Below are 27,246 nucleotides of genomic sequence, written 5' to 3' on the forward strand. Positions count from 1 at the left end.
AGAGCTTCAGGAGTATTATCTCCTTTAACCCCTAGCACAGTGTGCCAGATACTATTTTACAAGTGAGCCAACTGAGACCCAGAGAGGCTCAGTCGCTTGTGTAGGGTCACACAGCTAACCCGTGGTGGAGTTGAGATTTGAACCGAGGTCATTCTGATCCCAGAGTGCCGTGTTCTCAAGTTCCCTACTGTGAAAGTGCCTGCCTAGAACCACGCTAGGAATAAGGAAGCAGTTTGAGATGCTAATGTCCTTCATTCTGCAGCCCCCAGTAGGTGCCTCTGATCCCCTCTTGACCAGCACAGACATGCTCAGGGCTGAGCATTCCAACTAGAGTTGCCAGATTTAGCAAATAAAAATGAGGATGCCCAGTTAAATTTGAATTTCAGATAAACAACAAATAATTTGTTAGGATAAGTGTATCTCGTGCAATATTTTGTTGGCATTTCCAACAAAAACACGCCTTCCCTCCATCCCCACCCGCACGAGACCCCCGACCGGGTCTTAGTAACTGGGTCAGGAGCTCAAGGTGGAATGCAGGGTGGGGAGGTGGAATTAAGCAGACTAATAAAAGGCCAGGGACAGAGAAGGAACCTTGGATGAATTGGGTGCTGAGTGCCCCGTAAAGAAACAAGGATGTTCTTTGAAGGATTGAGATGTAGGTTTCTACAATTTGACTCTCTCCCCAAACTTGTAGACCCCCTTAAAAGCATGCTTTTCAGACTGGAAAAGATATCTAGAAGATTCGAGAAGGTATGTCAGGGAGTCCTGGAAGCCACAGGTTAAACGCAACACATCCCCCTACTTGACTAACATTTTTACCTGAGGATGCGGTAGGAAAACCATTATTTGATATTAAAACAAATAGGCATGGGATGGAGTAGGATGCAAACGGCCAGGAATGTTTAAGATAAAACCTGCGACTTAAAAGAAAGTTAAGAATGGCAGGCCAAAGCGTTTGCCCCGGACTCCCGGGGGAGGGGCGCCATCACCCTCCTCTGCTTTGGGGGGTTCTCCATGGAAACGGGTGAGAACTGCTGCGGGCAACCCTGGAGTCCGCGCGCTGGCAGCAACGCCACCCAGGCCTGCGCGGAGAGAGGGAGAAAGTGAAGCTGGGAGTTGCCACTCCCAGGGACTTGCTGGAATGCGGTTGGAGGGGGTGCGGGGGGGGGACGAGCTGCGAGTGCGCTGGCTCCCAATCACGGGAGGAGGAGGGGGTGGAGGAGGAGGGCTGCCTTGAGGAAGTACAGGAATGAAGTTGTGGAGCTGAGATTCCTCTTCCATCGTGCCCACAGAGCCGAGAAGACCCCCCGAGGCCGCCGGCCGCCCCTGCACTGGGTGCTCTTTCCGGCGCGAGCGCCCGGCCCCCTCCCCTCGCCCGCCCGGCGCCCTCGCCGCCTGGTCTAGCCGGAGCCATGGGGACGGAGCCGCAGTGAGCACCATGGAGCTGGCGGCCTGGTGCCGCTGGGGGCTCCTCCTCGCCCTCCTGCCCCCCGGAGACGCGGGCACCCAAGGTGGGTCTGGGGTGGGGAGGGCAGGGAGCGGCGACGGGCCCGTGCAGCCTGGGACCCCCGTCTAAATCCCTGGTCAGACGGGAACAGAGGGGCCATCGGAGCTTCCCGACCCGAGGTTTCGGACAGTCCGGGGGCTCAGAGCCGCCAGCCCTCGGGCTCGGAGGGACCAGAGGAGGTGGGGCAGGGGGGCGATTACACCGGAGCGGCTCTAGACGTCCCATTCGAGGGACTTGTGCTTTGCAGACCCCGCGACGGCTCCGGAACTTGTCAAAAGAGGTCTCTGCAATTGTTCAGAAAGTTTCCCTCAAAGGGTGTATTGCAGGGTGTATGTGTGTGTGTGTGTGTGTGTGTGTGTGTTTTTCCCCTTTCTTGATCCCCCTCAAGCGCCTCTCTCAAAGCCTTTCCAGTTGGCAGCCTCCGCCTCCAGACTGGACTGGGCTGGATTCCTGGGGGTCCCTTCTGCCCGGCCCCCTCCCCGCCCCCTTTCGGCCGACTGGGTTGAGTTACTCCAGCTTCTGGCACGATCGGGGTGTGGAGGGGGGAGGTGGGGAAAGCAACCTGTCCAGCCAGAGCCGGGGAGCAGAGGGTGGCCAGTCTGACTGCAGAGTTGCCTCACGCCGGAGACTGGCGTGGGGGAAGGGGGAGACGTTTGTTTTGAACAAGTCTCGTTAGGGCCGACTTAGGGACTCTGTGCTTTGTGACTTGGAGAGCGTGGGTCACGGAGGGTGGCGGTGGGCTTCCTGGTCTGGGGCATAAAGTGGGAGGGTTCTGAGGGATTCCTGGGCACTTGGAGGGAAGGGGAGGGTAAGGAACGGGGCCAGATGCGGGTATGCCGAGGGCCGGGTTGTCCTGCCTTTTCCTTTGTGCTGTGTATGGGGAAGGGTGCTGGGGTGGGGTGCAGTGTGTGTCTTGCCCCATCTGTCCGTCTGGGTGCAATAACGGTGAAAGCTAACGCGTACTGGAAATACACTGTGTACCAGGTGCTGTGCGTGTTTTGTCTGGGTTCCCTGCTTTCATCCTCAGAAAAACCCTGTAAGAGAAGTCCTAACTAGCGCGCCCATTTTCCAGGCTTGAAGACCCAGGCTTCAAGAGGTGAAGTAAGCAGCAAGTAATTGGTGGGTCCCAGATTGGACCCCAGGCAGTGCAACCCCCAACCACAGCTTCAAAATCACTATATTCATCTACCCTGAACACTGGGGGGACGCTGCTGCTCCCTACATCGCCTGGTTGTGGAGAAGACAGAATGAGAATGTTCTAGGAGTAGTGGGTGGTCTTCACGGATCAGGGAGTCTGGAGAAGGGGTGGGTGTCGGGCTGTCTGTGTGTTGCCCGAGGGCCCCCTCTGTCAGAGCTCTGCTGTGTTATCTGAGGGATGTCTATACTAGGGTGTTCTTGAGTTGTGTGGTCTGTGTGTTTGTGTGTCTGGGCTTTGTGTGACCAAACGGCAGTCTCCCTGCTGAACTCTGCCCTCTCAAGGAACTCCCTCAAGAGCTGCTGTGAATAGCGGGAGGTGCCCCCGCGCAGCCTTCTCTCTGAGGAAGGAGGCTCCTCTTTCCCAGGAGCCTCCCCTTCCCCTCCCTGTTTCCCAGGCAGGTGTCTTCACCCCTGACCTTCTGAGAAGCGTGAGGTGAGGCAGGCGAGGCTGGGCTGTCAGGCTGAGCCGCAGCCCTCCTCACCTGGGCCTGGGAGTCGAGCAGGGGGAGGGTGGCCGGGTTGTTGCAGTGCTGGGATCTGAGGGGTCGGTTCTCCCGCCATCGACAGGGAGCTTCTCAGGTCTTCCTCACCCCTCGGCCTGCAGTGCTGGGTGCAGAGAGAGGTGTTGGGTGTGTTGTGCAGGGGAATGGCTAAAACGGCAGAGACCCACTCAGCTGCCTCTAGCACGCCCGGTATATGCCAGGGCTGAGGGCTGGTGCAGGCATGTGGGGGAAAGGGAGATGGGGAAGGCCCAGAGGGTTGGGATTTTCTTTTCTTAGAGGTCAAGCTTTTGTAAAGTGCAGCAAACACATCTTGCAGAGCTCATAGTTTAATTCCTGAATGATTCTCCCAACAGCCTCCTTCTTTTTGCTATACTCAGGGAAAGTAACCTCATTTTAATATTTAAGAAAAAAAATAATTGAAAGATAGGATCAAATGCCGAAAGAGAAAATACATTGTATTACAAAGTCAAACACTGTTAATTTTCTCTGGGTTTGGAATTACCCGGACTCCTGCTCTATGATCTTCTCTTGCCTTAACTTTTAGAAAAGTACAGCGTGCTTCCTATTTGCCTGGTTCTCATCCATTACAGTTTCATTTCATCTCTGCGACAATCCTGTGAAGTAGGTGCACAGATGAGGAAACTGAAGTTCAAAGAAACGAAGTGACTTAGCCAAGGCTTCCCAGCGACCCAGTAATGTCCAGGGCATTTTTAGACTCTGACGAGGAGGCATTAAGAGTTGATCAAAGTCTTATTCCCTTCGACAGGAATCGGTTAAGCAAAGCCTCAGGGGCAGTCAGGTGGCCAGACTCCGATAGAGGTGCTATTTTGTTATTTAGGTGAATGACCTCCCTTATCTAGGCTTTAGAAAATGAGGGTGAGCTGCTCCTCGCCCCCCACCAGGTTCCCTCTTGGCTTTGGAGTCCTCTCCTTCCCTGTACCAGCCCGTGTCTGCCTTCCTCTTGGGCCCTCCTGGCATGGCAGGGGACTGAGGGCTGGACCAGGCCAGAGGCCAGTGGGACCTACAGGGCTACGGGTGAGGGAGGGACCAGTGTCGGGCTGGGGCTGGGGAGCTGGTGTAGGGCCAGGCTGGTTGTGCCTGGCCCTGGGTGCTGGGGTGACCTGGAAAGAGATCCCCCTCCCTGCCCTGTGGGAGACCCCTCTGGGGTGACACCCCTATCTCTTAATAGGCCACCTTTCCTCCCCACCCCTGGGAAGAGAGCCGAGACAGGGTGAGGGGTGCGTGCTCTCTTAAGGAGTGGGAGAATTATTATAGCCAATGTTGTGTTGCCCCAGCTCTGTTTACAAAGCCTTGTCACGTTTACAGACTGTTTCTTCATTCATTACCTCATTTAACTCTCATGTAATTTCTCTGCAGAGTAAGAGTTGTCATCATCCCCCACTCACAGTCAAGGTCAGGTCAGTAAATATTCACTGAGTGCCTGCTAAGTCACCGGCACTGCTGGACGTAGAGGTGAATCTGATTTGACCTCTGCCCTCGAGATCCAGGGACTTGATCAAGGTCACACCGTGAGTGGCCCAGCTAGGGTTGTGGCCTAATGACCTGAGCCCCGGCCCCAGGCGTGTGTGGTGGGTGAGTCCTGGTGTTACTGGAATGGGCTCTGGCCCCACGGGTCTGGGGGAGGTGAGCTTTGGGGATGCAGGTAGTGTTCATGGAAACCAAAGGAAGTGTTGGCTTTCGTGCTGGTGAGCTAGAGAGGCAGCTGGGGCTGAAGCCTGGTGGGGAAGAAAGAACCCACTTGAGAGCCCCCCAGAGCTGGGACCTGACCACTAACACCCAGCTAGAGGGACATGGCGGCCGTGACCAGCCTCTGAAGAGAGGGCTGGACATGGTGACCTCAACTGGTCCCTTTTGGTTTGGAGACTCTTGATTGGAGTTCATTTATTCATTCATTCATTCATTCATCCCGCAAACACTTATCCAGGGCTCACTGTGGCCCTGGCTCCGGTCACACTGACTGCCCCAGAGATCTGGAGGGCGAGGCTCCCGAGGGACAGGTGCTCCAGAGACAAAGCGCTCCCCTGTGTGGAACAGGACCTCCTACCCCCGCCCCAGAAAATCAGTGAGGGGCAGAGTGGATATGGGGACCATGGCGAGGACTGGGGAGGGGGAGATGAGTGAGGAGATGGGAGGGGGAGGGAGGTGTGGAGGTAGAGGAGGTGTCAGGTTGGAGGGTATTAGCCCCCAAGCCTCCAGCTCCCTGGGAGTAGGTCTCAGGGTCCCAACTTTACCACCTGTTGCAAACATTTAGTCTGAATCAGACTCAAAAACGGACACAAACAAACTCGTGGGGCGGGGCTGCTGCTCTTTCTGGTCCTCCCACCCAGCTCAGCCACTTGGCCCTGCCCGAAGCCTATAATATAATCAGTGGCATCAACAGAGCTGGTGTGTATTTACCTCTGAACAGGGTGTGGGGAGGGGTGTGTGTGCAGTTAGGTCTAGTGGAAGGAATGTGGGATTTGAAGTCGGCGCAGACTCGAGTTCAAATCCCCCCTCTATTGCTCACAGGCTTTCTGATCTTGGGAGAGTAACCCCTGGCAACCTCAGTTTCCTTCTTTGCAAGACCGAGGTTGTAGTCGCAGCCTCTGGAGGATGAGGCTCCACCCGGAGTGCCTGCCCAGCGTTCCCTTGTTGTTTTCCTATTGCCTGGCTACTGCAGCTGGTGTCCCTTCGAGGCGGCAGAGGGCACAGGGCGTGGAGACGGGCCCCTGCCCCCGGCTTGGGCCAGGGCCTTGGGGTCTGGGCCTGGAGACAGCTGTGCCTGCAAAGCAGCTGAAGCTGCTGAGGCTGGGGGAGGTCCTGGCCACGGGCGTTATTTTGGGCCTGGCCTGCCATCCCCGGCTCCTGTTTCTCTTGGGAGTCTGGGGGGAGGGACCCTTGAGTTCTATTTCTGGGTCCTCCCATTCCTCCCTCTTTGCTTCCTTCCCTATCTGGCCAGAGGGGTGGGAACAGAGACCACTCTAGGTGCTCCTGGGAGGCTGCCAGCTAGTGGCCATTGGCCCAGGCCAGAACCCTGGGGGCTTGTCCCACCAGCCTTTCCCCCGATTTCTGGAGGCAGGGGGTATCTCTTGTTACCCCCCAGGATTTGACCTTAGGCTCCAAGCTGCTGGGAGAGCAGGGGATCAGACCTCAAAGTCAGCCACTGTGCTGTCCCCCTGAATCTGCACGTGGTCCGTGGGAGGTGGCGTGGGGACCAACAGGAACTGGGCAGCTGAGGCACCTGTGGATCTGGGGGTGCACCCCACCCACCTCCCCCTGGCACACCCTCCTGGGCAAGATGTGCCAGGTGATTCATCTTCTCACCAGAGCAGAAAAACGGGTTTAACTGGGCACTTTAATCTCCCCCACTGCTGGCAAGCATGGTGCCAGCCGTTGCCCAGAGCGCCCCCTTACCCGGGGTAGTTTACCCCTTCTAGTATCCCTGGGCTTAGTGAGTACTTCTGGTCTCAGGGACACTGGGCTGGGGTCCAGGTGGACTGGGCGGCAGTTCATCTTGACGCCCCTTGGCTGGCGGTTGGCACCAGGCAGGTACACAGGGCTGACGTAATGCCCTTGTGGCAGGAGTTTCGTGGCATAGATTCTGCCAGCTGGTTCTGGAGTCTTGCCCTGAGGAGGTGGCAAGGGTGAGGTACCAGCGTAGGAGCCTTTGGAGTAGGCGGCACTCTGGCTCAGCATGTGCAGCTCGGGTCCGGATGCCCATAGTTGGGATCTGATGTTCCTTTTCTCTGCCTGGGGGAATTCCAGAAGTCCCTGCAGTGACCAGGACCCTGGTGGTCCCCATGCCCCAGCTATGACTCCAGCTGACCCTCCTTCCCCACTTTCTGGGTGGCATTGCGGGGGTGGATATCCCTTGCCAGGAGGTTGGCACGTGGGTGGCGTTGTTTGTTCGGGAGAGGGTCAAGGGGTATCCAGAGGATTCATGATTCATCATCGCCTCTCTTGGGGGATTTTTACCCGTTGGCCCTGAGTTGTGCCTTTGGGACAAAGGGAGGCTTTCTTTGCCAGCCAACACTCCGGATCGAACAGGCAAGCTCCCTAAGGCTGGCACAGCGAGACACCCTCTGGATGCTCAGGATGGGCCGAGTCAGGGGAGCTTCTCCCCTGATGTCCCTCCTCTTCCCAAATTTGCAAACTTTCTTTTGCTGTTGCACGTTCTGTGGGTACAAGGGACACGGGAGGAGGGATCCTTCCGTTGTGCTTTCTCGCTGTCTGCGGTGGCATGACTCTGGCGAGTAGGTTGGCAGAGGTGGCCAGGTTGGCAAAGCTCACTGGGCAGTGCCCTCTGACCCATCTTCTCTCTCCTGACAGTGTGCACTGGCACAGACATGAAGCTGCGGCTGCCGGCCAGCCCCAACACCCACCTGGACATGCTCCGCCACCTCTACCAGGGCTGTCAGGTGGTGCAGGGTAACCTGGAGCTCACCTACCTGCCCGTTAATGCTAGCCTCTCCTTCCTGCAGGTGAGGCCCATGGGCAAAACCCAGCCAGGCCCTGTTTCCTGCTGGGCTGAGCCCTCTGCTTGCAGATGGGTTGTAGAAGAGTGTTCCCCACCCTATATTTCCTCTTTTGTTGTGGCTCCTCAACTGGGAAGTCCTTTCTGTTGTCTAACCCCCATCCATCCTACTGCAAGACCAGTTGACTCCTTCTCTACAACGTGGCTGGCCGTGGACATCTCTGGGTGGAATGCACCCGTTCCTCTGCTAAATTTTTTGCTCTCTTGCCAGCATGATCACCTTCCATTGTCCAACTGCCCCAGCCACTGTCCCCCTCCTACCCAGAGTAATGCAAGGGCTGGCCGGTTCCTGGTCCAGTTCTGCCACTGACAAGCCATGTGAATGTGGTCTAGGCCCTTGGCTTCACTGGATCTCAGTTTCCCTATCTGTATATTGGGAGCAACAGACATGCTTGAACTCCCTGGGGGGCCCATTTTGAAATCACATGGAAAATGTATGTGAAAGGGTCAGGAGCAGGAGAGAGAATGGAAACCAGCCTCTGCGTTGTGTCCATGGTGCCCTGGAGCGGGGCCTCAGGTGCGATGCTTAGTCTGTCAGATCACAAACATCACCTCGTCCAGGCCTTTCCTTTACAGATGAAGAAACTGAGATGCAGAGAGGGTGGGGCGCTTGCTTACAGATTAGAGCGTCCCCCCACCATTTTCTTTCTTGATCGTACTAGAATCTGGTTCGGGGATGTGGGGAGTGGCCTTGATCTCCATTTTATGCCTGAGGGAGCAGGACTGGTCAGTGGCTGGGGGCCTTGCCCAAGATCCCCGAGCACAGGGTAACCTTGAGGAGGCCTTGGGGGGAGGGGTGGGTGGTAGTGGTCCAGGGCCTGGACCTGCCTTAGCCCTACCCTACCCTGTTCCCTCCCAGGAGATCCAGGAGGTGCAGGGCTACGTGCTCATCGCTCACAACCGAGTGAGTCAGGTCCCCCTGCAGAGGCTGCGGATCGTGCGAGGCACCCAGCTGTTTGAGGACAACTATGCCCTGGCCGTGCTGGACAACGGAGGCCTTCTGGAAAGTGCCACCCCTGCTGCACGCGCTGCTCCGGGAGGGCTGCAGGAGCTGCAGCTGCGAAGCCTCACAGGTGGTCATCCTTATCGTTGAAACTCTGCTGGTTATTGAGAACTGACCAGGGCCCCTGTCAGCCACGGGGATGCTTCGTGTGAATAAGAACTGGGGTCCCTTCCGGATGGATGCAAGTGGAGCTAGGGGAGGCGCCCTTGTGAGGATTCGAAAAAGATTTCCCTTCTTCCCAGGAAGTCACAGCTTGTGCCAGCCCACATAGCTTGATAGGACGCAGGCTGGGTTTTTGCCCGCCTCTTGGCTGAATGCACACGTACAGTGAACAACCTATGTAACTGTACGTGGCAGCCTTGGAGCTGACAGTGTCCCAGACTCTGAGTGCCTGGTGCTTTACCTGCATAACCCCATTTCAGTCGTGCTTTAATCTTGCAAGGGAAGCATCAGTGTTATTCTCGTTTTACAGATGAGAAAACTGAGGTTTACAGAGGATGAGTGACTTGCTTGAGGTTACACAGCGAGTTAGTGGTGGTGAGGCTGGATTTCACATTCTCTTTTAACTGCTAGGCAATGTGCACAGAGTAGAGGTGGAGGAGAGGAGACGGTGACACGGACAGCTCACTCCGCCCCGGATCTCCGTTTGTTCACGTGTGGGGTGGTGTTGGTAGGGCTAAAAGATGCTGAAGGAGTCTCCTCGGCTCCCTGAGGAGCCTGGGGCGTGTTTAAGAGCCCCACCCCCCTTTCAGAAGGCAGGCAGGCCCCGAGGGAGGTCAGAAGGTGACCTGATTATTGCCCGCCCCACAGAGATCCTGAAGGGAGGGGTCTCGATCCAGCGGAACCCCCAGCTCTGCCACCAGGACACGATTGTGTGGAAGGACATCTTCCACAGGAACAACCAGCTGGCCCTCATGCTGATAGACACCAACCGCTCACGGGCCTGTAAGCCACGCCTCTCGCCGCCTGCAGCCACCTCTCTTTCTCACGCAGCGCACCGACCCCAAACTCCTGGCTTACTCCACGCCCCCGCTGCCGCTGCACTAACACCACCCATTTCCTCTTTCTCTGTGTCTCTTCATCTCTGCGGTTCTCTGCCCTGTCTCCCTCTGCTTCCAGATCGTGCCTCCGGTTTTGGAGTCCTCTCCTCCTGCCTGCGTCTCTCGCTCACTGTGCGTTCTGTCTCCTGGTCTCTGTCTCTCTCACTGCCGTTCTGTGTCTCTCCCCAGGCCCACCCTGTTCTCCAGCTTGTAAAGCTCCCCACTGCTGGGGAGAAAGTTCCAAGGACTGTCAGAGCTGTGAGTTATAGGGAGGCCCAGAATCTGGGGGCAGGGGCTGGGTGGGAATAAAGGTGACATGGCGGGTGGGTGCCGGGCCTCGGCATCTTCCTTGAGGCAGGAAGTCTCCCCAGAAGGTGATGCTGGTGAAGGGGCCCCGTGCCTAGGCTGCCGCCCAGCCCTCATCCTGCCCTTTGCCCAACAGTGACGCGAACCGTCTGTGCCAGCGGCTGTGCCCGCTGTAAGGGCCCGCAGCCCACCGACTGCTGCCACGAGCAGTGTGCTGCTGGCTGCACGGGCCCCAAGCACTCTGACTGTCTGGTACGTGCCCCCGGCGCCCCAGCCCTCGGGGTGCAAGGGGAGGGGCGTCCCGCCTGGTGCTGCCCTTAACCCTCTGGCACACCAGGGCAAAACAGCCCAGTGCCCACCAGCTGCCTGTCCCCCAGGCCTGCCTCCACTTCAACCACAGTGGCATCTGTGAGCTGCACTGCCCAGCTCTGGTCACCTACAACACGGACACCTTCGAGTCCATGCCCAACCCCGAGGGCCGTTATACCTTCGGCGCCAGCTGCGTGACCACCTGTCCTTGTGAGTGCCGGGGAGAGACGTACTTTTAGTAGTTTTGCTGGGGACTTTGGTTTATGTAAATGCAAGCATGTTGTGAGCACTGTCCGCCCCTGGCTTCGGAGAGCTGGTCACGGCAGTTCGTACTGAGCTGCCTCGTTCTTTCAACAGCAGTGGAGCAGGTGGCAGTACAGAATAGCAGCTAAGAGCCCACGCACAGAAGCCAGACTGCCTGGGTCTGAGATCTGGCTCTGCCCCTTATTAGTCACGTGACCTTCTTGCTGTGTCTCGGTTTCCTTATCTGTTAAGTGGGGGCCAAAATAGTCCCATCCTCACCAGGTGGTTATAAAGTTTGAATGAGTTAATATTTGCAAGGCTCTTATAACTGTGCCCAGCCAATACTAAGCACCCCTAAATGTTGATTTTTAGATAGATCAGAGTTTTATTTACTAGCTCCCCTATTTACTGATGGGCATTTAGGGACTGGCCTCAGACCTGGCGACCTCTTTCCTCCTGTCACAGGAGACAGCAGTGGGCTCTCGGGTCCTGGCTGTACCCTCCCCATGGTGGGTGAGAGTACGGAGTGTAGAGCTAGATCATTTGGGTTCACATCCTGGCTCCTCCACTTACTAGCACAGGGACCTTAAGGAATTTAAACAGAAAACTCTGTGCTTTGGTTTCCCTTTTGGCAAAATGGGAATCTAACGGTGCCTACCGCACAGGGTTGTCGTGAGGAGTGGACGAGTGTCCAGGGCTCAGATATTGTGTAAGGGCATTTCGGTATCGGTTGATATCATTCTTATTGTACTCCCTGGGCATGGTCACACAGCTCATGGTGGTGGGGGGCGGTGCTGAAAGGCCAGGGCACGTGGACAGACGATCTTGATCTCCTCAGACAACTACCTGTCCACGGACGTGGGATCCTGCACCCTGGTTTGTCCCCTGAACAACCAAGAGGTGACAGCTGAGGATGGAACCCAGCGGTGTGAGAAATGCAGCAAGCCCTGTGCCCGAGGTACCCAGTGGCCGCCCCCTGCACACCCAGCCTGGCCTAGCCCGCTGTGCCACCCTCCCTCAGACCCTCCTGGGACCCAGTCCTGTTCTCCCACTGACTCTGCCCCTGGCCCTCCCCTGAGCACTCCCACAAGCTCCCCCATGTCTCTGCCAATGTGAGGAGGGGGCATGGGGCCCCAGGAGGGGACTGTGGACAGGACCCAGGAGGTTGAATTCCTGGTGCTCCATGTGGAGGCTGAGGTGCCCCCCTGCCCCCCTCCCCACAGTGTGCTATGGTCTGGGCATGGAACACCTGCGGGAGGTGAGGGCGGTCACCAGTGCCAACATCCAGGAGTTTGCTGGCTGCAAGAAGATCTTTGGGAGCCTGGCGTTTCTGCCGGAGAGCTTTGAGGGGTAAGGATACTCAGAGTTAAGGGTGGGCACATGGCCTGAGGCAGCATCAGGGCAGTCACTGAATCCTGAGGCCCCAGAAGTGGAAGCATTTCTCGGGGATGGCGGGAGACAGAGGTGGGAGGTCAGGGATGCAAAGGAAGCAGGTGGAAGACCAGCAGGGACTTTGGAGGGGGGAGTTTTTCTTTTTGTTTGCTTGTCTTTGGCCGCGCCGCGCGACTTGCTGGATCTTAGTTCACCAACCAGGGATTGAACCCAGGCCCTTGACAATGAAAGCGAGGAGTCCTAACCCCTGGACTGCCAGGGAATTCCTGGGATTTTTCTCATAAATGACATGTTATCTATGAACATGCACTTGTGTGGAGGTCACACCATCCAGATAAAGTAAAATTCTCTTTGAGTTCATAGTAGCTTTATTCATAATGGCCCCAAACTGGAAATAATGCAAATGTATATCAATAGCTGAAGGAATCAATAAAGCTGACCCTTGGACATCACGGGTTTGAACTGCGTGGGTCCACTTAAATGTGAACTTTTTTTCAATAAATCCGTACGGCAGTACTACACAGTCCGGGGTTGCTTGAATCTGGAACCATGGATGCAGAGGGCTGACTGTAAAGTTATACTTGGATTTTCGACTTTGTGGGGGGTTGGTGCCGTAACCCAGGCGTTGTTCAAGGGTCAACTGTAAAAGGTGGTATATCCATACAGTGAAATTCTCAGCAGTAAAAGAAATGGCCTACTGATGCGTGAAACAACATGAATGTGTCTCAAAAACATTATGTTAAGCAAAATAAGTCAGACAAGAGACAGTCCACACTGTATGATTCCCTCTGCTCTAGAATAGGCAAAACCACTGTGTGGTGAGAGAAATCAGAACAGTGACTGCGCCAGGGTGAGGGCCTGGAAAGGGACACAAAGGAAATTTCTGGGGTGATGGAAATGTTCTGTATACCAGTTGGGCTGGTGGATAGGTGAGTGAATGCATTTGACGAAACTCATTAAACTCCACACTAAAAATCTGCAATTTATTGTATGTGAATTATACTTCAATAAAAATATGTATTAAAAAAGGAGAACATTCCCTTCAACACTTTCTCCACCTTTACTCCCCTTTCTAGAGGAGACCACTCTTAACAGTTTGTGTGTGTTCTTCTAGACCATTCATACGAATACGGATACACACGCACAGAGAAACGTAGTGTTAGTAATTTGGGGGGAAAGGTTGATTTAAAATGGGAGCCTGTTGTGAATATTGTCTGCCCCTGGCTTTGGAGAGCCGGTTATGACAGTTAGTTCATGTCCAGCTGCCTTGTTCTTTCCACAGCTGTGGAAGAGGTGGCAGCAAAGAATAGCAGCTAAGAGCCCGGGCTGCCTGGGTTTGAGACCTGGCTTCTACCACTTACTAATCATGTGACCTTCTTGCTGGGTCTCAGTTTCCTCATCCGTTAAATGGGGGCAAAAATAGTCCCGCCCTCATAAGGTGTTATAAAATTTAAATGAGTTAATATTTGTAAAGCTGTAACCGTGCCCAGCAGACACTACACGCTCCTGAATGTTAGTTTTCCGTGTGTAGTCTGGATAGATCAGGATTATATTTAATAGCTCCCATTTACTGATGTTTAGGTATTTAATTAAAATTTTTAAAATTTAATTAATAAAATATTAATGAATCAATTAATTTAATTAAAATTTTTTTAAATTAAAAAATTTTTTTAATTTAAAAAAATTTTTAATTTTTAAAATTTAAAAAATTTTTTAAATTAAAAAAAAATTTTTTAATTTCCTTAGTTTTTTTATTTTCCCTCTAACAAACAGTTCTCCTTTGCACATGCCTTTGAGAACAGGGGCCAGTGTCTCTCTAGGCCACATTCCTAGAAGTAGAATTTCTAGATCAAAGGATATAAATATTGTTTTGATATTTGCCAAGCCAGGGCCTGGGCTTTGAAGTTCAGGATGGGAACAGCCGGGCTCGATGGGCAACGGGTTTAAGTGGAGGGGAGGCTGGGGAGGATGGCAGGGCCAGCTCGTGGAGGGGGGTCTTACCCACCCCCTTCTTGGCCCTCTCCTAATCCTCCTTCTAGGGACCGAGCCTCCAACACTGCCCCCCTACAGCCTGAGCAGCTCAGAGTATTTGAGTCTCTGGAGGAGATCACAGGTGAGCTCTGTCTCTCTGAATCCTGCTTCGATGGGGCTGGGAGGTCTTCGTACTGTCCCCGCACCCCTAGCCTCACCCTGTGTCTGCAGGTTACCTGTACATCTCAGCGTGGCCAGACAGCCTGCCGGACCTCCACGTCTTCCAGAATCTGCGAGTAATCCGGGGACGAGTTCTGCATGAGTGAGCACCAGGGGAGGGAGGCCTGACGGAGGAGGAGCTGCCCCGGGAGGCCCGGGAGAAGCTCTGAGCGTGTAGGGGGGGAATGGGGGTTCTTCCAGCAGCAGCATTCCCATGGAAGTTTGCAGCGTGTGCTGGGGACAGGAGGAAGGCGAGCGCAGCCCTTGCTGAGGGGGGAGGGTCAGTGGTGCGTTGCCCCCCTGCATTTGAGCACTCCCCCTCCCACAGTGGTGCCTACTCGCTGACCCTGCAAGGGCTGGGCATCCGCTGGCTGGGGCTGCGCTCACTGCGGGAACTGGGCAGTGGGCTGGCCCTCATCCACCGCAACGCCCGCCTCTGCTTTGTACACACGGTGCCCTGGGACCAGCTCTTCCGGAACCCCCACCAGGCCCTGCTCCACAGTGCCAACCGGCCAGAGGTCGAGTGCGGTAAGACAGGGAGCCCAGCACTGCTGCTCAGGCGTGCCCACGGGCCTCTGGCAGCAGCAGTCTGGGACTTACTTGTGCGTGTGCACTGCCCGTCCCTGGTGCACCATCCTTGACATAGCTCTGGTTGGCCTGGCCTCTTGGCATGGCTTCTAGCAGGGTCCTGCCACACTGTCTTGGCATCCCTCCCTTCCCTTTCCTCTCTGTTCCTGGAACCTCAGAACTCTTTCTCTCCCTGCTTTGCGTGGCACCTATCCCCACCTCTCCAGCTCAGAGCCATACCCACAGACTCTTCCCCCAGCTCCCTGGAGTCTCCCTTGAGAGTCCCCTCTGACCCCTTCCTCCTCACTGCAGTGGGCGAGGGCCTGGCCTGCTACCCGCTGTGTGCCCACGGGCACTGCTGGGGTCCAGGGCCCACCCAGTGCGTCAACTGCAGCCAGTTCCTTCGGGGCCAGCAGTGCGTGGAAGAATGCCGAGTACTGCAGGGGTATGCGGGGCAGAGGAGGGGGCGGCCGGGCTGGGGGGTGCACAGGGGCTCCTTCCAGACCCCTTCACTGGCCGTCCTCTCCTCAGGCTCCCCCGGGAGTACGTGAAGGACAGGTACTGTCTTCCGTGCCACCCCGAGTGTCAGCCCCAGAATGGCTCAGTGACCTGCTTTGGCTCGGTGAGGTGCTGGTGCGCTCAGAGCTGGGTGGAGGGAAGCAGGGCAGGGTTGGGGGTGCTGCCAGGGACCTGGCCAAGTCCAGTAAAATACCCCTGGGGAGGACTCCAAGCCCAGACCTGAACAGTAGGAGGGTGGTAGGAGGGTGGAAGGTGGCTGGGATGCTGGGGACAGCAAGAGTTGCGGACGCTGAGGCCCTTCAGACCATGCAAAGGGCCCAGGGAAGCCTGTGCCCTTGGCCGTGGCTGTGCTAAGGTGGTTAGACCTGGGGGCTTAGACATCAGGTGACCTGGATTCAAATCCAGGCCCCACTTGCACTGGCTCATTCGTAAAATGAACGTTATACTAGTACCTACCCCATTGGGATACAGTGAGAATTAACTCAAAATAGGGTTTGGCACAGTGCCCGAGCACAGGAAAAAGGCTTCACAAGTTAGTTACTATTATTACTTGCTGTTATACCTTAGGTAATACACTCCCCCCACCCCACCAGGCCTGGGGATCAAGCTTTGAAGGTGGGGAGCTGGGTGCAGAACAGGGGCAGCAGACACAGCAGGTATGGGGCTGTCCCAGGAGCAAGGTGGACAGTGCTGCTGAGTGACTGAGGGAAGCACAGAGGGGACCCAAGGGCCTGATCCTGCTGCCCTGGGGGTGTCGGTGCCAGCCCCCCACAAACCCTTCCTCCCCTCCCAGGAGGCTGACCAGTGTGTGGCTTGCACCCACTACAAGGATCCTCCCTTCTGCGTGGCTCGCTGCCCCAGTGGTGTGAAGCCTGACCTCTCCTTCATGCCCATCTGGAAGTTCCCAGATGAGGAGGGCATGTGCCAGCCATGCCCCATCAACTGCACCCACTCGTGAGTCTGAGGGCCTTTTCCACGGAAAGAAAGGCTTCGTTCCAGGACCCTCTCTGGGGCTCTTATTCTAAAAGTGGGACAACTCTGCCTTTGCTTACCCCGAGACCCTTAATTTTTCATATCTTTTTTTTCTGACCACAAAAGTAACACGTGGTTAAAAATTTTTTAATTAAAGCATGAAAGTGAATAGTATTAGCAATTCTATCCCACTGTTAATAACTTGCAATATTTTTCCTCCAGTTTTTTTAATCTATGCACACACTAACATACGTATTATTATTATAACATAAAGTATATGTTTATATATTATTATTATTATTCTCCAGTTTTTATCTGTGCACATTCTAGTATATCCTTCTTTTTACCAAAATGGGATCATAGACCATACATATTGTTTGGAAATTGCTTTTTCTCACTCAGCATTGCAATTTTGCTTGCAATGTTTTTCCATGTCCTAACACAGTGATCTGCCCTGTTCTTTTTATGTTTTTCACTTAGTTGTTAATTACACATGGAATACATGCATACATTCTTGTGATACACATTTTCAGCAGTATCAAAGTATAAACACTGTAAAGCAGAAGTGCCCTTTCGTCCACTCCCCCACCCACCCAGTCCCCCACCCTCCCCTCCCTGGGGAGAACCACCAGATCACTCTGGTGTGCTCTACACATTTACATAAATGCATTTTACATTTATGTTAGGTTGAAGATTGCTGTTTTGGGAAGTCAAAAATGATCAAGAAACAGCAGTTTCATCTAGCTCATCTATTTCTCAGCAATTTCATCTGACTCACATATAATCAGTTTTGGTTTTTGTGTGTGTGCATTTTTTAATGTAAACAGGATAGTACTCTACATATAGTTCTGCACTTTGCTTCCCCTCCGTCCCGGCACTTTATGTATCTTGGAGGTTCTTTCTTGTGAGTGCACATGAACCTACCTCCTTTTTTTTTTTTTTTTTTTAACTACTCAATCTGCTGTATGGATGTAGTATTATTTAACCATGTCCCTGTTCGAGGGATATTCATTGAACTTGTCTCCTTTTTTTGGTGGGGGGGCGTGCAGTTTATTGCACTTGAGCTCCATGTACAAGTGAGCATTTTGTACATGCCCCCTAGTGTACAGGTGTTGGCATTTTTAGGGTCTATCCTGAGAGGTGGAACTGCTGGGTCACAGTATTGTCAAACTGTCCTCGGTGCAGGTTGTGCCCAACTACTACCCTGGCATCCTCTACAGAGGGGATAGCCAAGCTTTTGGACTTGATGCTCCTCTGGGTGCCCCCCACTTCCTACCCAAGACAGGGAGGTGCAGGGGGTGCAGGTTTGCAGATTGGAGAAGGCCTCCCCTGTGGGGTGGTAGAAAGAGCCCTGGTAACCTTGAGCCCAGTTTCTGCCTTTGTCAATTAGGGATCATAACCCAGCTACACCCACCTCTGGGGATATTGTGAGGCTGAGTGAGTGCAAGAGGTGGTTCCCAGCCTTGTTGACAGGACTCTCTCTTCTGCAGCTGTGTGGACTTGGATGACAAGGGCTGCCCCGCTGAGCAGAGAGCCAGGTCAGCCTGGTCCCCAGGACACATCCCATGTTGCCCCTCAGTCCCCCTCCGGCCCCTGAGTGGTCACTGCTGTAGGGAGGGGGTCTCCTGACATGACACATGTCCCTCCCCAGCCCACTCTTCCACTAAGGACCCTCCTTTCAATTAGCTTCAACCAGTGGACGGAGGACCTGCTCGGGATGCTTGGGGGGCAGGGAACAGGAAAAGATGGCGAAGACACCCAGCACCTCCCCACCCTCGAGTGGGTAGGGGTCTCCTAAGGGACACAGGCAGCCTGCAACTCCCTGGGACTCAAGGCATGTTGAGAAGAGAGCGCAACTGCAGCACTGAGGATGGGACAATGAATTCTTACCTGGGGTCAGTGGGAGGCTTCAAGGAGGAGGTGGCATGGGAGCCAGGTCTTGAAAGAGGGGCAGCTATGTCACTTGCATTAGGAGGAAAGCAACCAGGCAGCATGGTGAGAGGGGTCAGGACGATCTAGGACGTGTTTGCTGAAGGTTCTGCTGTGGTGGGCCACTGAGTAAGCTCAGAGGAGGGAGTAAGGGGTGAAGTCCGAATCAGGTTAGGGCAGAATCTTGGAGGGCATAGGCTCTCCCTCACTATGAGGCCACAAGCCCTGTGATGTCCATCACTGCCATCACTGGACTTGATTTCTAGGCAGTGGGGTGTTTCGGGAAGGGCTTTGGGGAGAAAAACAGATTGGAGTATGTCCTAGGTAAGCACTTGTCCATGACACAAGCGTTCATTAGAGATCTGTGATGTGCCAGCCCTTGGCTAAGCAAGGGAAGGGGGCAAGGATGACAATGATGTAGGGTCAGCACCCAGTAGATCCTTCTATCCCAGGATGAGCTGAGTCTTGAAAGATGACCTCATGCAGAAATGATGGTCCAGGTAGAATTAACAAAGGCTGGGAGGTGTGGAAATCATGACCTATGGGTGGAAAATTTGGCTAGAATATCAGAATCACTGGGTGCACATTCCCCACCTCATACCACAATCAGAATCTCTGGAGGGTAGGGCTCCAGACTCTTGCATATTGACAAGCTCCCTGGTGATTTTTTGTCAGGAAGTTTGAGAATCCTGGGCAAGAGCATAGAGAATTTGGAGATGTGGGTGGAGAGGGTTTTGAATGCCCAGCAAGGAGTCTGGACTTCATCCTGGAGGCAGTAAGGAGCCGAGGGAGGTTTCTGAGTAGGTGAAACAGGACGGGAGCCTGCACATCACCCTTCCAACTTCCCTTTCCAAACGCCAGTGACCTTCATGCCCCTCCATGGGACCCCTCCATCCCTCCTGCCCCAGACTGGTCCCCAATCCCTGACCCTGGCTCCTGCCCCCAGCCCTGTGACGTCCATCATTGCCGCTGTGGTGGGCATTCTGCTGGTCGTCGTCGTGGGGCTGGTCTTCGGCATCCTCGTCAAGCGGCGGCGGCAGAAGATCCGGAAGTACACGATGCGGAGGCTGCTGCAGGAGACAGAGGTGAGGCGGTTAGAGGGCCTCTCGCGTGGCTTGGGGTCTGCAGCCCGGCCCGCGGCACTGACGCACCACCCCTTCACCTCAGCTGGTGGAGCCCCTGACACCGAGCGGAGCCATGCCAAATCAGGCTCAGATGCGGATCCTGAAAGAGACAGAGCTGAGGAAGGTGAAGGTGCTTGGATCCGGAGCTTTTGGTACCGTCTACAAGGTCAGGGGTGGGGCCAAAGTCCTGGGTGGGCGGTCCCAGAGGATGCGGTCAGGGCGGGGACGAGGGTTCTGTCTGGGAGACAGCCAGGGGCTGGGGGCGGTTACGTATAAGGGGATAGGGAGTGGGCTGAAATGGCGAGGTTGTTGCTAAATAATGGGGTTGGCCCAAGGGTGGGGAAGGATTGGGAGCACAAGTAGTGACCCCTTGGACGACTGCAGGTTGGATCTGGCCCACCCTCTTCCTGCTCACATCCTCCTCTCTCTGCCCAGGGCATCTGGATCCCCGATGGGGAAAATGTGAAAATCCCAGTGGCCATCAAAGTGTTGAGGGAAAACACATCCCCCAAAGCCAACAAAGAAATCTTGGACGTAAGCCCTTACACCCTCTCCAGCTGGGAGCACAGTGGGGACCCCCTGGCTGCAGGTGTGGGCTGTGGGCTCTGTTTTCACTGGGGTTTTAGGAGACACTTTGTGATCCCCCAGATCTCTACTCTTAACCTCCTGAGTCTGTGGGCCATGGTTCTGGTTTGTGACGAATGGGGTTGGATTGAGTGAGGGTCCCCAGTCACGGCTCAGCCCTCGGGAGGGGTGTGTGGTGGTTTGGGGGCTAGTGGTTTCCCATACCCTCTCAGTGTGTACCCTTGCTCCCAGGAAGCATATGTGATGGCCGGTGTAGGGTCCCCATATGTGTCCCGCCTTCTGGGCATCTGCCTGACATCCACGGTGCAGCTGGTGACACAGCTTATGCCCTATGGCTGCCTCCTAGACCACGTCCGGGAGCACCGCGGGCGCCTGGGCTCCCAGGACCTGCTGAACTGGTGTGTGCAGATTGCCAAGGTATGCACTTTGGGGGCCGGGGCTCTGCGGGTGCCCTTGGGAGCAAGCCTCTGTCTCCACTCAGAGCTAGGATGAGGAGGTTTCCTGGGAGAGTTCTGGCAGAGCGAGGTCCACACAGATGCCTCTGACCCCAGGGGATGAGCTACTTGGAGGATGTGCGGCTCGTGCACAGGGACCTGGCTGCCCGGAATGTGCTGGTCAAGAGTCCCAACCATGTCAAGATTACAGACTTTGGGCTGGCTCGGCTGCTGGACATTGATGAGACAGAGTACCATGCGGATGGGGGCAAGGTCAGAGGAGGGAGCAGAGTGAAGCAAGGGGGAGTGGGGTCTGGCCCCTGGGAGAACTCAGAACGGCCACCTCCCCACCACACCTGGTTGGAGCACTTCCTTCTCTGCTCTCCCAGGTGCCCATCAAGTGGATGGCGTTGGAGTCCATTCTCCGCCGGCGGTTCACCCACCAGAGTGATGTGTGGAGCTATGGTGTGTGATGGGGTGGGTTGGAAGGGTGACATAGAGCCGTGGCCCTGGGGGGGATGCGGGTGGAAGGATGAGAGCTGGGATGGAGCGAATTAATGGACACTTTAGCATGAAGGAAGGAAGGGGCTGCCAGTGCCTCAGTCTGCCAGCGACTGCGGAAAGACTGGGTATCTCCTGCCCTTGACACTGCATCCCTCCCCTCCTTCCCCCATGGTGCCAGGCTCTTGGATAGAGCCTCTGGGGCTCAGTACACTAAAGCTCCCTCTGGTCCCCCCACCTCTTGACCCCGTCTCTGCCCCAGGTGTGACTGTGTGGGAGCTGATGACTTTTGGGGCCAAACCTTACGATGGGATCCCAGCCCGGGAGATCCCTGACCTCCTGGAGAAGGGGGAACGGCTGCCCCAGCCCCCCATCTGCACCATTGATGTCTACATGATCATGGTCAAATGTGCGTGGTTGAGCTGGGTCGGCTGCTTGGAGGAGTGGGAGGGCCTGGGTGGAGGGGCCTACAAGGGGCATGGGAGGGGGCCAAGAGCAGGATATGTTTAATGCAGCCTCAAAAGGGTCTCACTTCCCTTTACAGTACCAGTCCAGAGGAGCTATCAAGGACCAGCTAGAAAGAAACTTAATGCAAAATAAAAAGGGGAAACTAGTAGAGATTCTCAAAGGTTCTCCCTCAGGATCCGAGTCTGGTACCTCTTCTCTACCACCTGAGGGCTTTGGACTCTAGTAACTGGGGTTGTCTAGGCCGGGGGTGGGGGTGAGGGGCTCTGCACACAGGCTGCAGCCAGAACTGAGATGCTGGACTCCTGCCCACCCCCAGGTTGGATGATTGACTCTGAATGTCGGCCAAGGTTCCGGGAGTTGGTGGCCGAATTCTCCCGCATGGCCAGGGACCCCCAGCGCTTTGTGGTCATCCAGGTACCGGGCCTTTCCACGCCATCCCTGCCTATGGCTAAGATCACTCTCCCTTAGAGGGAGGAAAGGGAGACGATTCCTGGGTCCCAGGCTTCCAAGCCCAGCCCTTGCCTGACTCGTCAGACCTCTGGTACTCCCTGAGCCTCCCTCGGGAGGCTGGGCTGGGGAGGGGCTGCCACGCTCTGTCTCCCGCCTCCCCAGAATGAAGACTTGGGCCCTACCAGCCCCTTGGACAGCACCTTCTACCGCTCACTGCTGGAGGATGATGACATGGGGGACCTGGTGGATGCTGAGGAGTACCTGGTACCCCAGCAAGGCTTCTTCTGCCCAGACCCTGCCCCGGGCTCTGGGGGCACAGCCCACCGCAGGCACCGCAGCACATCCACCAGGGTCAGTGCCCCCTGTCACAGTGTGGTGGGTGTGTCTGGTTACTTCCCCCGACCCCAGTGGACTAGAGTCCCTTTCTCCAATGTCCCCCAACCATCACCTCTCATGGAGGAGACCCCAATATCCCCAAGAAGGATTCCTACTGCTTTCCAACTGTGACCCCACTCTTGCCACAGTGACTGTGTCAAACCCCGAAGGCAACTTCCTTTTATCTCTTGTGACCCTGTCACCTCCCGTGGAGTCTCCATCATGAATGACCCCCATCATGACCTTCTCTCTCGTCCTCAGAGTGGCGGTGGTGAGCTGACGCTGGGTCTGGAGCCCTCGGAGGAGGAGCCCCCCCCCCAGGTCTCCACTGGCACCTTCCGAAGGGGCTGGCTCTGATGTGTTTGACGGCGACTTGGGAATGGGGGCAGCCAAGGGGCTGCAGAACCTCCCCCAACATGACTCCAGCCCTCTACAGCGGTACAGCGAGGACCCCACAGTACCGCTTCCTCCCGAGACCGATGGCTACGTTGCCCCCCTGACCTGCAGCCCCCAGCCCGGTATGGAGTCCAGGCCCGAGCTGAGAGGTTGGGAGGTGGGGATTGGGGGTGCTCAGCCCAGGGCCCACTATGGGGGCAGGGGCAGCAGCCAGAACACACGGGCTCCTCCCCCTAACAAGCCTCGTTCTCTTGTCCTTTCAGAATACGTGAACCAGCCAGAGGTTCGGCCACAGCCCCCCTCACCCCTAGAGGGTCCTCGGCCTCCTCCTCGACCTGCCGGTTCCACTCTGGAAAGGCCCAAGACTCTCTCCCCTGGGAAGAATGGGGTTGTCAAAGACATTTTTGCCTTTGGGGCTGCCGTGGAGAACCCCGAGTACTTGGCACCCCGGGGCAGGGCTGCCCCTCAGTCCCACTCTTCTCCGGCCTTCAGCCCAGCCTTTGACAACCTCTATTACTGGGACCAGGACCCATCAGAGCGGGGCTCTCCACCCAGCACCTTTGAAGGGACCCCTACGGCAGAGAACCCTGAGTACCTGGGTCTGGACATGCCAGTATGAGCCAAAAGGCCCAGGCCGCTGAGGCCCTGCTGGCCCCTCAGGGAGTGTGGAAGGCCTGACTTATGGCCCGCGTCGGGACGAGGCAGGGAGAGGGCCCTTGGATCACATCCAGGGCGGCCTGCCATGCCAGCAATCTTCCTTCCTCTTCCAACTCGTAGGTGGCTGAGAGCCGCCCAGCCTGGCTGGAAGAGGGGGCGGCACTGGGGAGTCCTGACTGATGCTGGAGCCCTGGCCCAGCCACCAGGGTCCACTGGATGCCACAGCCAGTCTCCTTACCTGCGGGAGCAGCCCAGCCTGACTTCTTCCAGAACCTGACACTGAAGGACAGGGAAGCTGAGCCTAGGAAGGGAAGAGGCCCCAAGAGGGTGTCTAGGAACCAGAGCAGAGACTCCCTGAGACCTAGCTCTGCCCCTAAGAAGAAGGGGACAGAAGGGGACGGCAGCGCCCAGATCCGGTCCCTGTACAGAGTGCTTTTCTGGTTTTGTTTTTACTTATGTTTTTTTGGTTGTTTTATTATTTTTTTTAAGATGAAATAAGGACTCGGTGGAGAGTGGGTATTGTGGAAGCGGGGTTGGGGGGGGCAGTCCCTGGGGTTGCGGGAGGAATGTCCCTTCTCCATACCCACTTTCTCCATTTGCAAATATATTTTGGAAAACAGCTGGACACAAGCCTATGTCTGGGGTGGCTCTGAGCCATCCCTTTACTGCTCACCTCTTAACCTACATTCAGTTCATCTTGCCTGGAGGGACTGGCTAGGAATCTTCAGAAAGCTTGAATGAGGAGCCTACTGCCAGTTTCCTGGCTCCTGGATTGGGGGGAAACTGGTTGGGATTCTGACCTGAGAGCCCTTTGATGACCAGATCATTCTTGTTTAGAAAAAAAGAAACTCCTAAGGCCACCCACCAGAATGGGGTGATTTCCTCCCTGTAGGTAGGGGTAGTCGGGGAAGGATGGAGGAAAGAAGAGGCAGTGCCTACTGTGTGACTCATTTTCCTTGCCTTGGCAAGGAAATCGTTGAATTAGAAGTAGCTATCCAGAAAAAACCCACCCAGACAGCACGATCACGTTGGTGGTATAAAGGTTGGGCTGGCCTCTGTCTCCCTCTCCTCCCTTCCCACAGTCCCAAACTGGACATAAAAACACACACTAGTGGGCACTGGTGTTTGCAGTGCCACTTTATTGCCAACAGCTGACATTGCCTGGGGTCAGTGGAAAATAAATTAGAACTATGGTAGCATCTGACAGGTATGGCTAAGCTAGAGAGGGGAGCAGGTTTTTGTGGGCACTGATCCTGGGAAAGGGGTATAAGGTGGCTGTAGAAATGTCCACGGAGAGGGTCTTCTCTTTCACCCCTAAGACCGCAGAACCCTCCTGGTACCCAAAGGGGCAAAGTGGAGGCCAGGGTCTCTTAGCTATGGGGAGCTAAGTGAGGTGAAAGAGGCAGTAGGGAGCCCTCAGCAGAACCAAAGGGGTGACCAAGGCTTGGATCCCAGAAGAGAACAGGAACCCAGAATCACGTGTAGTCACAGGATGGCGCAGGGAGGGCGGCTATTGGTGATCTTTTCTAGGGGTTCTCCGTTACTGGCTCTTCGGATGGCCTCAATGAGCTAGAAGGCAGAGATGTGGAATGGGACGATGCGTTCATTGTAGGGTCAGGGTGAACCAGGGGTCTTCCCAGCATGGCAAGTACTCACATCTTTCTCATAAGGAAAGCCTCCATTCTCCAGCTTGGAGAACACCAGCTGTCCATTGATTTCGATCTCAAAGGCCCCTGGTATTAAATAAACGGATGAATGAACTGTATGCTGAGAACAGGCAAAAGTCAGGGGAGGCCCTCCACACTCCTTAGACTTAACACAGGCTCCTCCTTCATGTCCTTCACGGGCCCCATCCGCTTCCTTTGAACTTGGCTTCCTAACTCAGTAGAGGGTTCCCTCCCCTCCAACCCTACACTTCAGCCTCACCCATTTTTCCCAACAGGCTTCATCTGTAACCCCCCCCTCACTCAAGTTACATGGACATTTTACTATGTGCCAGACACTGCTGGGCGCTATATAAAACAGCCAGTGCCAGAGCTAGAAAGTGGTAGAGCTGGGATTTAGAACACTGACTCAGCAGGTGTTCTGCGGCCTCACCTGTGCCCCCCAGGCGCGACTCGATCTCGATGCCAGGATACTGCTCCTTCACGGCACTCGCCAGCTCCAGGTAGGTCGCCTCGAAGCCGCAGGGTTCACTAGGGAGAAGATACCTGAGGTCCGCTTGGGTTTCGGGGACGGTACCTCCGGTGGACCCACCCTCCTCCGGCCCGGATTCCCCCACTGGCCGGAGCCCCTCACCAGTACTCAACCACGATGCGGACCCCACTGCCCGGTTCGACCTCCCCGGGAGGGGGCGCTGCGGACGCCGGCCCTGTCTCCCCGCTCATTACTGCCGGCTCCCCACAGCAGCTGCTTCCGGGTTTGACGCGACGCCGCAGGCACGTGACGGGGCGGGGCCGCGCGTTACATCCGGGCGCCCCCTTCAGGCGGCTGCTGCTGCTTTGTTTTGGCACTGTCACCAGCTGGAGAGCTAGGCTGCGAGGACGGGACCAGACCAACTTTCCTGGCCTGCGTTCTCAGCGCCCGACTTGACCCGCACCTAGTGTCCGCTGGACTTCACGGTCTTATTTAATCTAATGACGTGTCTTAGACTGCAAAGCGCTTTCCAGTTTACAAAAGGAAGAGAAAGTGGGGCAAGCGGACCCAGGGCCTGGGGTTGGCTGATGGTATGGAGTAGTTGCCATTTCTCACTAGTTGATGGCATTTTATTTTATTTTATTTTTAATTATTTTGGCAGCGTTGGGTCTTCGTTGCTGCCCGCTGGCTTTCTCTAGTTGCAGCGAGCGGGGGCTACTCTTTGTTGCAGTAAGTGGGCTTCTCATTGCAGTGGCTTCTCTTGTTGCGGAGCACAGGCTGTAGGCGCGTGGGCTTCAGTAGTTGTGGCACGTGGGCTCAGTAGTTGTGGCCCAAGGACTCTAGAGCGCAGGCTCGTAGTTGTGGCGCACGGGCTTAGCTGCTTCTCGGCTGGTGGGATCTTCCCAGACCAGGGCTCGAACCTGTGTCCCCTGCATTGGCCGGCGGATTTTTAACCACTGCACCACCAGGGAAGTCCCACTGATGGTATTTTAAACCACTCCACAGTTACACACTCAGGTACTTCTCCTAAGCTCTAAACTGCAGGCACAGTCTGGGCAGTCGCCACCAGCCTTCCGCCTTCTGGAACCTTAGGCTTTGATGCTTCGATTTCGCAGGCTCTGTGCTGCCATCGCATGCATCCAGTTCCTGCACCTCCCCGTCTCATCCTAGCCCCGCTACAGAGCTGGCTTCTTTATTCCCATCTTGTAACTCTAGAAATGGAGGCTGTCTCCCTGCCTCTACTCTCCTTGGAGTCTCACCATAATATCCTCACATTCATTTTTAAACAATTCGATGACTTATAGAGTTATGCAGCCATCACCGTACATTTCCACCAACATGAAAAAGTCCCACCTGTGTACTTGCAGTCAATCCAGCGCCCGGCTCCAGCCCTAAGCCACCACTGATCTGATTTCTGTCTATAAACTTGCCTCTTCTGGATATTCTTATACATGAACTAATATGCAGTCTTTTGCTTCTGACTTCTTCCACTCCGTTTAAAGTTTTTGAGGTTCATCCATGCTGTAGCATGTACCAGTAGTCTGTTCCTTTCAGTTGCTGAGTAATATCCCAATGTATGGATGTACTGTTTTATTTATCTGTTCAATACCAGTTGATGGACATTTTGAGTTTCCAGTTTGGGGCTGTTTTGAGTAATGCTGCTATGAATGTTCATGTAAGTGTCTTTGTATGTGCATGTGTTTTTACTTGGGTAGATTCCTACGAGTAGACTTGCTAGGTTGTATGGAAAGTTTATGTTTATCTTAAGCAATGGTCAAACTGTTTTTCAAAGTGGCTGCACCATTTTACATTCCTACCAGCAATATATGACAATTTGTTTCCTCATATCCTTGTCAAGACTTGTTGTCTGTCTCTTTCATTATAGCCATCCTGATGGGAGTGAGGTGGT

The 27,246-nt window shown here is 55.1% G+C and overlaps 2 protein-coding genes across 2 annotated transcripts; one reads left to right on the forward strand and one right to left on the reverse strand.

Moving 5' to 3' along the window:
* Positions 1–1,184: 1,184 nt before the first annotated feature.
* ERBB2 (erb-b2 receptor tyrosine kinase 2) lies at positions 1,185–24,122 on the forward strand. The gene is given in 28 exon segments (XM_029211549.1): positions 1,185–1,511; positions 7,537–7,688; positions 8,601–8,814; positions 9,555–9,689; positions 9,974–10,042; positions 10,227–10,342; positions 10,468–10,609; positions 11,481–11,600; positions 11,866–11,992; positions 14,074–14,147; positions 14,237–14,327; positions 14,553–14,752; positions 15,104–15,236; positions 15,323–15,413; positions 16,104–16,264; positions 17,773–17,820; positions 19,158–19,296; positions 19,379–19,501; positions 19,771–19,869; positions 20,152–20,337; positions 20,472–20,627; positions 20,744–20,819; positions 21,118–21,264; positions 21,640–21,737; positions 21,936–22,124; positions 22,410–22,457; positions 22,459–22,666; positions 22,808–24,122. Coding segments are annotated over 28 exon segments (3,771 nt in total). The 5' UTR covers positions 1,185–1,438; the 3' UTR covers positions 23,164–24,122.
* A 196-nt stretch (positions 24,123–24,318) lies between these two features.
* MIEN1 (migration and invasion enhancer 1) lies at positions 24,319–25,616 on the reverse strand. The gene is made up of 4 exons (XM_029211550.1): positions 25,500–25,616; positions 25,299–25,396; positions 24,858–24,934; positions 24,319–24,770 (listed from the first exon to the last, which is right to left on the reverse strand). The coding sequence occupies exons 1-4, from the start codon at positions 25,586–25,588 to the stop codon at positions 24,687–24,689; spliced, it is 348 nt and encodes a 115-aa protein (XP_029067383.1). The 5' UTR covers positions 25,589–25,616; the 3' UTR covers positions 24,319–24,686.
* Positions 25,617–27,246: the final 1,630 nt, after the last annotated feature.

Source organism: Monodon monoceros, unplaced genomic scaffold, assembly GCF_005190385.1.
Source record: "Monodon monoceros isolate NGI ecotype Baffin Bay Population unplaced genomic scaffold, NGI_Narwhal_1 Super_Scaffold_9, whole genome shotgun sequence".
Lineage (NCBI taxonomy): Eukaryota > Metazoa > Chordata > Mammalia > Artiodactyla > Monodontidae > Monodon > Monodon monoceros.

Coding starts and splice junctions, on each gene's coding strand:
- MIEN1 (XM_029211550.1), bottom strand. CDS start 25,588: ATGAGCGGGGAGACAGGGCCGGCGTCCGCAGCGCCCCCTCCCGGGGAG. Junction 25,397..25,499: donor CGCATCGTGGTTGAGTACTG/GTGAGGGGCTCC, acceptor TCTTCTCCCTAG/TGAACCCTGCGGCTTCGAGG. Junction 24,771..24,857: donor GCTTTCCTTATGAGAAAGAT/GTGAGTACTTGC, acceptor TCTGCCTTCTAG/CTCATTGAGGCCATCCGAAG.